The sequence below is a fragment of the Halyomorpha halys genome, unplaced genomic scaffold (assembly GCF_000696795.3).
Source record: "Halyomorpha halys isolate HHAL.00 unplaced genomic scaffold, Hhal_1.1 Scaffold1526.1, whole genome shotgun sequence".
Taxonomy (NCBI): Eukaryota; Metazoa; Arthropoda; class Insecta; order Hemiptera; family Pentatomidae; genus Halyomorpha; species Halyomorpha halys.
This window is the reverse complement of record NW_027106725.1, coordinates 171,219-182,007: the sequence shown is the minus strand read 5'-3', so window position 1 is coordinate 182,007 and position 10,789 is coordinate 171,219. Positions and strand designations below refer to the sequence as shown.

Genomic DNA, 10,789 nt, shown 5'->3' with positions numbered 1-10,789 from the left:
ATTTATCTAGTTGATTTATTATTACACCATATTGTTTCCTCACTCTTTCCTTCTTTTAATTGTTCAATATTTGTTATTACTTCTCCATTTATTATTTCATTATTCAAGTAATTCATTTGTAGTTCTATCAATCTTTACTGTAGTTGTTTTTAGTTTATATTCTGTTCATATTTGTATATATCTTGGTTAATCACTTTTCCCTCTTAAAATTAATTTTTTTTTTTAAATATGTATAATCTTTTCTTCAACCTTTTATGTATACTCTCATTGTTTTATCATATCTAAAATATTGTAATAAAAAATTATGGATAAGACACATCCTTTATCATGAAATACTCGTGAAATTGGCATTTATTTCGAGAATCACCCATATACATGGGTGTATATGATTTAAGTAATATATGAGATATATCAGTATCCCTTCCTAGTCTATATTATCCATTGTAAAAAGAAATCTTTTTCGGGTTCTACACTTACGTTTTTTTTTTCGTTATTCAACAACTGACAACAATAAAATAGATAATATTTTTTCAATATAAGTGGTAGGATTTTTTTAAAATCTCTTATCAATGGTTGTTCTCTGAACTTAATATATATTTCCGATTGGTAGGTAGCTAACCCATCGAACCAACTCCTTTATTTGGTGCTTGGGACTGACAAATAACTTCTAGAGAGCCAGCAGGCGAAGTTAAATTTCATGGCTTTAGTGAAAAGAGAAGGCATAAGATAGTTAGGACATGTAAAGAAGATGCCCGATCAAAGGATGCCTAAGAAGATGTTATATTGAAAACCAGATGGAAAGCGGAAAAGAGGAGTATGAAGAGACAGAAAAGTCTGTCATTAACTAATATTTAGAAACTTATCAATATTTACCTAAGGATAGTGTGAGAAAATTAAGTTTTTAATGCAATAATAATATTTTATTTTATAAATTTGAAACAATTTAAAACATCTTTGCAAATATTCATTTGAATATGTATGTATATCATTTAAAAGATTTGATTACAGTTATCAGTGGGAGGTTACCGCCCATGTTATAACTGAACGCCTTCAGTGGCAATTTCTCTTGTTGTGTTATGAAATTTAATTTCACTTAAGAGTAAGTTATTTTCCTCTTTTTACATTTTCATTTATGTTAAGTTGCACACAGTAGTTTTAATCGAAAGTTTTCCTGGTATTGATAATGAATATTCAGCATGTTTAGAATGTTGTGTAGGGATGTGCTAAATAAAAAAAAAATAGAGATAACATATCCCAGTCAGTGAAACTAATACCTCTAAAAGATTTCTGAGTTCAGTAAATGTTGGGTAGTTTCTTATTACTGTATTGTATTAGTTAAAACCTGTTGTGTTGGTTGAACACCATGTTACCTTCCCTGTTGCAGTTATAACATTGATTCACATTTTCTTGTATACGTTATATATTTCTTACATAGAAGCTTTGAAAGATTGGGCTTATTGTTAAATTTGAAATGTTAAAAAATACATATAATTCTAGAAAGATGTTTGTTTTCTCAATTATTTTTGATCTATTCTAACAATACATGTTTTGATCAGTTCTGTTATTCTTGTTTAGGGTTTTTTTTAATTGATTTTCTTAATATGTCTTAAATTTATGTGTATTTTTTCTGTAATACTAGTTTTTAGAAAACTACTCTTATTACATATTATGAGACCCTTAAATTTAATTGCTCTACAATTTAATTGTGCATTTAAAATCTTAACAGTACAGACAGTTTCAGAATTAAAAGTTTCTATTTGAAAATAAATAATATTGTTAAAACTAATTTGTACTCAAGTTTTGTTATGAAATATTTCAGTCAACTTTATTTTATTTTTTTACAGGTTATACGATGATTCGATTTATTCTTATTCAAAATAGGGCTGGTAAAACTCGTCTTGCAAAATGGTATATGAATTTTGATGATGATGAGAAGCAGAAGCTTATTGAGGAGGTAAGATGATTTTATTATTTAATTATATATTATAAATTTTGTTCCTGCCAAAGATGCAGCAGTTTATGAAAAGGTAAGGAAGCCGTAATGCAATCAGGAAAGATTGTGTGATCTCGGCTTTTTCTGTTAGTATCGGATATTTCTATTTTCCCTTTTTCTATTCATAAAACTCTTTAATATTTTGTATTTATCTATTGTTTATTATTTCTAACAACGAGCACTGTTTATTTTTTTGATATTAACAAATTAAAGGTGCTTCAGAAGAAGAGTTTTTAAAAATTCATCATTTAAGCTCAATCAAATTATTTCAATGTGGATGAGACCTAGCTGATATTAAAGAAAATTTAGCTTGACATTGATGTAGAGAATTTCATCAAAATTGTTGAGAGTCGTTTTCAATAAAATTTCATTCTATTAAGTGGTTCTTCAGGTCTGTCGATTTTATTAAAAAAGTTAGTGTCATATCCCAGGCATATTCTCACCTTATGTATGCAATTTCAGTTTTGTACGACTTTTCATTTTGGAACTTGGCTGACTACATACAGACCGACACACTCACCAACCATTTTACGAGAATAGTTTTTTTGTTTTTGGACTCAGGGTACCTCAAAACATGTATTTCCATCAAAAACTCAAATTTGAAATTTTACGTGGTTACAATAATGTCCCTTACTATATATTCCATGTAAATGAAAGTAAAAATAAGTGTAAACAAGAAAGTTTTAAAAAAACAAAATTGTTTTTATAAATTACGATTTCAATAAAAAATAATAATGAATAAAGCAGAGTAGTGGTTTATTGATTTCATTTTATGTAAAAACAAATTGTATTATATGGTGATAAATCTATGTTTTGAACTATATAGATTTTTTATGCATTCTGCAGGTACATGCAGTTGTGACTGTGAGGGATGCCAAACATACAAATTTTGTTGAATTTCGTAACTTCAAGATCGTTTATAGGCGCTATGCAGGGCTATACTTCTGCATTTGTGTTGATGTTAATGACAATAATTTGTGTTACCTTGAAGCAATACACAACTTTGTTGAAGTGCTCAATGAATATTTCCATAATGTTTGTGAGTTAGATCTGGTAAGTATTTTTTCTCTATTTATTTATGAAAACATATTTTTTCTAATGTTCTAGTATTTTATTTGCTTGAGATTGTCATTGACTACTACAAAGATAGTTTTTTCGTGATCTCAATTATCCTTTACAGAAACATTTATTTAAACATTACTTGATTCTTTGAAGACATGATTTTGTTGTCACTTTTGAGAATAACTACATAAAATTTCACTTTTTACTTTTTTAATTTTATCCCAAAACTTTCATGTTTGTTTAAAAAAAAATCATTAAACTGAAACAGTATTTCTTAATCTATTTTCTTATTTTACAGGTTTTCAATTTTTATAAGGTATACACTGTTGTTGATGAAATGTTTCTTGCTGGAGAGATCCGCGAGACTAGTCAAACCAAAGTCCTCAAGCAACTTTTAATGTTAAATTCTCTCGAGTAAGAGAAAATTTATTTTAACTTTATATTCCTATTTGTATTAGTGGAAGGGAATCTCCAGTTATATGTTCTGTTGATAATATTTATCTTATGTATTGATATGGATATGATTGTATTTGATCTTCAAGTGTAATATTTAATATTATAATTTTTATAATGTATAGAAATGACATTAGTTAATTTGTTGAAAAGATAAAGTTGTTTATTTATCCAATGATTTTATAAATTGAAAATATTTTTTTTTATTATTAACTTTATAAATTAATTAAATAAGTTATTGTTTCCTGAAATTTGAACCTAAAATCATTTTAACCTCCTTGTAGTAATATCTTGATATATTTGTACCCCAGTATTTTATTTTAATATTTTTATGTACAAATATACAAAGTATATATTATAATTTCTATGTATTAAACAATAAATCATTATTATATTTATACCATGTGTCCTAGGTTTAATAAAGTTTATTATTTAAAGACTGGACTATGTTTATCCATATTTATTGATTATTATACCTTCACATTGCAAACCAAAAAGGGAAAGTTTTAATTATTATGAATATATCTAGTAATTTATTGGTTTATTATTTATCCATTATTTATTCTGTTTAAATTGTGTCTGTAGCATTGTACTTTTGGAAGGCATGGCGTTAGTCCTTGATAATTTTGTTGTCAATATTTGATGAATCACACTAGCTCGTTTTGATATACATTCATATAGTTTGAGTTGTTCAAGTTACTGTTAGTAAATTGATACCTGAGACAGAAGCTGCTAAAGACCTCAGGTTGAACTGAATTGTTCGACAGTAATACTATCTGTTGTAAATGTTGCGAACTGCATCACTCTTCTGCCAATGATAAAGTCACAGTAGGAGTATTTCTTCTGTGTGGAAATATTTGTTTTTTTTTTTAGAGAAATTTCAAGGCTCGAAGTGGAAAAAAAGGTAAACTTTAAAAAAGGGGAGTTTTTTATCTTTTTATCAAGCTCAGCCCCTTACCTCAGCAGAATGTACAGAAACCAATGCTTTAAATGTTTGAAGCTGTTGTTTATTCAATTCAATTCAAACAGAGCTCTTCATTTTAAATTTTCACCAGTTTGTCGTTTTTTGGTCTTACTTATCATTATTAAAGTTTATTTTTAAATTTGTGTATTTTTATCATTCTTTTTAATATACAAATACTTCTCCAGTCGTTTCTATGTATCTATTCTTGGTTCTCTTGTCTAAGAAGTGTTAACAGCTCTTATTTTTAAAGTTTTTTGAAAGAAAATAAACCTTATTATTTATTACATAAATTGCATTTATTTTCATAAAGTTCATCTAAAACCTTTTTCCCACTAAATTGTTAGAATTTAACAATACAAAAATGTATTATTAAGATGGTAACAACCTTCTACAACAAATTAATGGCTTTCATCTCCAGATAACCTAATTTATTAATTAAAATATTAATATATAGATTTATACACTGATATATAACATTGATTTAATATACTGTCAATCATATGTGATTTTATATACATTTGGATTAAAAGAAAAACAAGATAAATTTAGAGCCTAGCTGAGGGAAAAATAAAATATCTGATAAACCTGGATGGAAATTTAAAAAAATGAAGGGTGAAAATGTTACACAGCAAGAACTTAGAAATGGTGTAACACTTTATCAATGGGGTTGTTAAACAGTTGCTCAATTCTCTCAGCTTCAAAGCTGTTACAGTACAAAACACAGTTTGAGGCAATCCAAGGTGAAAGTTGCTAGAACTTTTCCCTCCACTCTAACTGCATTTTGGAAAAGTGACCTCCCTTGATAGCTTATCCATGGCTTGATAGTCATGTGTCGTCTTCTGCAGTCAAAATGTTAAAGAGTGAATGCCAATCATAGAATGACAGTGTAACTTTCTGCTGGTTGGTGTGTCCAAAGCATTGGAGCTAGTTTTGTTTTATTTCTAGTGGATCCTATTTGACAAGGATCTTCAGTTGATATACTTAGGAGTCATACTACTTATGGGAGCTGTTGTGTTTCACTGTTAATGTTATGGTTTAGGGTTTTATCAGTTGTGTTGTTAGCTGAAACCAACTATAAGGGATTATTGATTTGTTGTGAATGGATGACAGGAGTTTGAACTATTTCCTGTTTCGATATTGAGTGATCAGCATTCCATTACCCTGATCGAAGGTTTTAGATAGAATCCATTTGATGGTTTTACTTCCAATAGTGACAATAGCAAACACTACTGTGTCCATGGTGCTTCGGACTGTTTGATGGTAATTCAGTTTGCTTCTCTTAGGAGTGCAGGAAGTTGTTTGTTTGTTTTGCACTATAATGTAGAGGTTTTAAATTTTAAATAAATCAGATTAAGTATTTATTTCACTCAAAAAGAGGTATAACCTTCTTTTTAATCACACAAGGAATAATGGAACAACATTTGGTTTTTTAAGTTAAACTTTGAAGATAGAGGAATGGTATAAAATTGTTGGCCAATGAGACCACTCAAGAAAGATGAGGAGCTTTGAAGTGCTTAAGAGGTACAATTGACTACTTTGAAGAGATACTATAAAGTATTTATAGTATTTGAAGTACTACTATAAAGATTTTTTTTTGCTATCTATATGTTTATATTCTATCTTAGGCTTGTATTCTCACCTAGTGATAACTTTAAGAATTTTATAGCCAATGTTCTGATGGTTTCTTAAACATCATATGTAAAAGGATCTCTTCTAAGGCATATCTTGCTAGAAACGACATCAGTGTATGTCTTTACTTTGTAGCATTACAGATTAAACAGCTGGATATGAAGCTGAATGGATGACAGGAGGTGGCATAACAGCTGGCATCTAGCTTGAATCATTAAAAGGAGGGTTGTCTGGTATTAACTCCAGAATCCATTCTGACACCTAGCCGCCAGCCAAAATTGTGGTTCCTCTGAAGATGTAAATAAGAATTTCATCCAGGAATTGGAACTTAACAGCTTTAATAGATGTTATCTAAGGAACAGGTTTTGGCAGAGCTGCAACGCCCGTAATTGAAAGATTGGCTGTTACGGTTTTACTTGGTGGTACATGGGGACTTAAGCAAATTTAACTGGGACTATCTGAGCAACATTATCTCAACAGAATCACTAGTTGTCACAGTGGTACCAATCTAGGTAGTATATGATCGGAAGATTCTAAAACAAAGCCTCGAGTATCCAAAATATCAGTTAACACCAAAGTAGTTAAGGTATAACCAATTCAGTCTTCAGCAGCAAAAATTCTAAAAAAAAAATACCATAAAAATATATTGAATAATAAATATAAATGATAAAAATAAATCAAAAAGTTTATTATTAATCTCTCTTTTGTGTTTCCTACACTGGAAGATTTATGAAAATTTTGATTAAATAATAAAGTTTTTATTATACTTTTCCATTTTTGCATAACAAAATATTTTTACAAATTTCATCATCTTCAGGAAAAATTTGAGAATGTTGCTGATAATATTTATTTATTTTTTTACCTATGTTTGCAACATATTTAGAGAGTTGAAAGTAAGTATTCATTATTTTTTTTTTAGATGTTCCATTAATCATCATTAGTTCTTTTGTAAGCACCTATTTTGTACTAGTGTTTCAGCATAGTTTGCATTGCATTGGTGTTAAACTTTATAACTTCTTGGTTTTAAAGATATTTGGCTCAATAAAAAACCATGTGAAATATGCATGGTTTCTGTTCAGTTTATGTAGGCCTCAACTTAATGGTAAATAAAAAAAAATAATGTTAATGTTACCAAACTAAAAACCTTTTCTTTTAAATTTAAAAATGTTAAAGATAACACTAAGGCTCATTATCAATTTTTTTGTGAATGTAGAGTTGATACCGTACTATTTCTCTAAAAAGTTTCAGGTCTCGCAGTTACAATTTTTTAACACCACTCGTTTAATTCAATATCATTATGTTTTTTATTATTTCCATTTAGATTATGGCTTTAGAAGTGAAACTTCTTTAGGTGAGGTAAAGCACAATAGCCTGATTCAGAAAAAATGTGAAACGCTTCCCGTTATTAAATAAATAAAATATAATAAATGAGGTATTTCATTTAATTTCTACCAATCAAAGTCAATTTCATAATTCTGAAATAATAAAATCTTTTTTTTTTCGATCCCTCTAAAACAGATATAAAAGTGAATTAATAAGTGCATTGCTGTGAAAAGAAAAGTAATTTGTGTTGGATCTTACCTTTTACTACCTATGGTATTTTAAGGTTACCTATTATGTTTATTTGTATACATGAGATATCCATTCTGAAAAGGTGCTATTTTAAATCCGGAGGTGAGGGGCCTCCTCGGGTTGTAAATAAAATCTTAAAGAATCGCTAGAACATAAGAAGTTTCACTTCTAACCAAAATGGCCATTTTGTCCCCTTTTTTTTTTCTAGCCCACTTTACAAAATGGATATTATTAGTATGCCATATTTGTGTAAGTAATGTACTACCACATAAGCTGTCTGTAGCACCTATGAGAAATAGTGCACTGAGGTGAGTAAATACTTTAGAAATCATCAAGCAGCTAAAGGATACTTGTTTTCAATGAACAGTTCTCCTATGAATTAAAGTCAGAACCACTCACTGGAAAAGCCAGTTTCATTGAGTAAAAATATTCATAATAAATAAATTTGCTGAATAAAGAAACTGAAGATGATTGTGAATTTGAATAATGCCAGAACAAAAGGATTTTACATTGTGTTCTTTATTTTCTTATCTATTATGTTATTTTTTATTATTATTTTCTGTACTATGAATTATTATTGTAAATTAAAATTGTATGGTTGGGCAATAAATTTTTCAGAAAACTAGTACCAAATACTGGTTATTTTGTTTGATTGTTTTTCTTAATAAAGAAGAAAAGATATTTAAGGACACTATTTTTTTTTTTATTTTGTCTGAATGAATAGGATTTACTGGTTTAGTCTAGGATGGACAAAATTGGACGTAATAGTGGACAAAATCAAACCCTATCTTCTTCTAATTCATCAGAGTCTCATACATGATTTATCATATCACTGATTTGCTTTGATCATAATTTATTAACTTGAAATAATTTTTTTTTTTTTTTTTTTTATTTGATATTAAACTTATTCCTATACTACAAGTAATGAAGTACAAAAAACGCTAATAAATAATGATAGATAATAAACATAGCCATAACATTTGGTAAGCCATAAACCTTAGATGAAAGGACATTTTTTAGGACTTGAGGATCAAATGTGGATTTTTCAATGAAATATTAGTTTTCATACATATTAGTTTTTTTTTGCTAAATCTAATGGAAACATTAGGATATATATAACACATATAATACATAATAACACATTTATAATAGTTTATATAGCAATAACCAATTTAAAAAAAGTTAGATTTCATTATAGACGAAAATTCAATTATTAATTATAAAGAGGTGTAGATAGTTGACCGTAGATTAATGATTAGAGAAGTTTGTCGGGGGGGTGCGGTGAGCAAAGAACAACATAAATAATCAAAACCATATTTATTTATTTTATGCCAACGTTTCGACCTGAATTTCAGGACATCTTTTGTTCTATAGCCCTGATGAAGACCTGAAATTCATGTCGAAACGTCGGCATAAAATAAATAAATATGGTTTTGTTTATTTACGTTGTTCTTTGCTGACCGTCCCCCCTCCCGACAAACTTCTCCAATTATTAATTATAAAGATGAAGGCTAGAAATTCTGACCAAAACGTTGGCACTATTAAATTTTTTTTTTTTAAACTTATTTGTGTTATTTTTTGACCGCTCCCCCAACCATCTTCTCCTCATATATATTATTCATAGTCTATTATCTTCTCATCATTATTAATCATGAAATTTTACTACTAATTGTTATAAAAACTGTTAATGATAAATGATAAATACATAGTGGTCGTAATAAAGACTAAATTACGATATTAAATTTAGTCTAGTAAAAAACTTTTTTCCAAAGGGTTCTATTCATTTTTTAAGGTGGTCAATGAGAATTTCAGGTTTACCACCTCTCTTAGCTGGTGGCATCACAACAAAGATTAAAAAAAAAATATCAGATTTTTTATTATTACTTGAAAACCAAGCATTTTTCGAGTTATAGATTTAAAATGAAGGAAGTGAAATTTCCTACAAAATGCGCATATTATATTTAATTTTCGACGAACTGGTGTCAGCGCATTTAAGTAAGACTACTTTTCGGTTCTCCTTGATGCTCTCAAAAAGGTACATTCTAACTTTCTTATTGTTCCACAGTATCACATTAATATGCCTAAAACTAAATATTTGTTGTGGAGGCAAGTGCTAAACCGCAAACAAATTTAGAATCGTAGAATGGGGATAATTTTTTTTTTTTTTACAAATTCTGATGATTTCATCAGAAAATCGTTTCATATTTTCATAATTTCCCAACAAACGCTTGAGGAAGCCGAGAAAATACCGAAAGAACAAAATCAGTTTTAGCATTTTATTTCCCATAAGAATCCGTCATCATAATGTGATTTTCCTTGCCGTCCGAGGAGACTAAAATAGCTGTCTTGATGGTGACACCCCTTTTATTGGTGATGGATTTTTGTGGAAAATCCTAACACTGACAAGATTCTGTTCTTTACGATTTTTTGGAATAATTTGTAAGCAAAACGTCAAAAACTGTTAAAAATCAAATACGATCTTCAAATACTATCAGAATAAATAAAAATATTATCCCTTTTCAGAGAAAAGGCTAGAAAATAAGCATTAACCTCATGAGGTAGCCCATAAACTAATAGAGCTATTGACGTTTAATAGTTCTCGAGATATAGCTTTTTAAAAAGCAATATTTCATAAAAATGATGTACAGAATGTGCTGAAAGATCAGTAGATAGTGAATTTATTTTGAAAAATCTATATCTCAAAAACCATTTAACGTACAGATGTATGTTAGCACTCAAATTAAAGCTATTTTAATGGACTATGAAGTAGTTCAATACGTTTATCGTCATAGGAATAGTAGTTTTCATGATATTTGCTAAAATAAATTTATTTATAGTAGCTTAGACAAATTTTCAATTGACAAATTTATATTCATATGCGAATATCATAAAAATTACTCTCCCTACGGAGATAGGTGTCATAAACTACTTTATAGTAAGTTAAATTACCTTTATTTTGAGTGCTGGCATACATTGTGCGTCTTGTGGATCTAGAGATATATTTTTTCAAAAATCAAACATTTTATATGAACAACTATAAATTAACAGTTGGTGAATTTATTTTGTCAAATATCATAAAAACTACTACTCCTACAAACACAAACATTATAGACTAT

The 10,789-nt window shown here is 28.5% G+C and overlaps 1 protein-coding gene across 1 annotated transcript; it reads left to right on the top strand.

Moving 5' to 3' along the window:
- The first annotated feature begins 965 nt into the window (after positions 1-965).
- On the top strand, positions 966-3,952 carry AP-2sigma (adaptor protein complex 2, sigma subunit). Its single transcript, XM_014435153.3, has 4 exons — positions 966-1,099; positions 1,845-1,954; positions 2,840-3,046; positions 3,354-3,952. Exons 2-4 carry the CDS (start codon positions 1,853-1,855, stop codon positions 3,471-3,473), a joined length of 429 nt encoding a protein of 142 aa, XP_014290639.1. The 5' UTR covers positions 966-1,099; positions 1,845-1,852; the 3' UTR covers positions 3,474-3,952.
- The last annotated feature ends 6,837 nt before the right edge of the window (positions 3,953-10,789 follow it).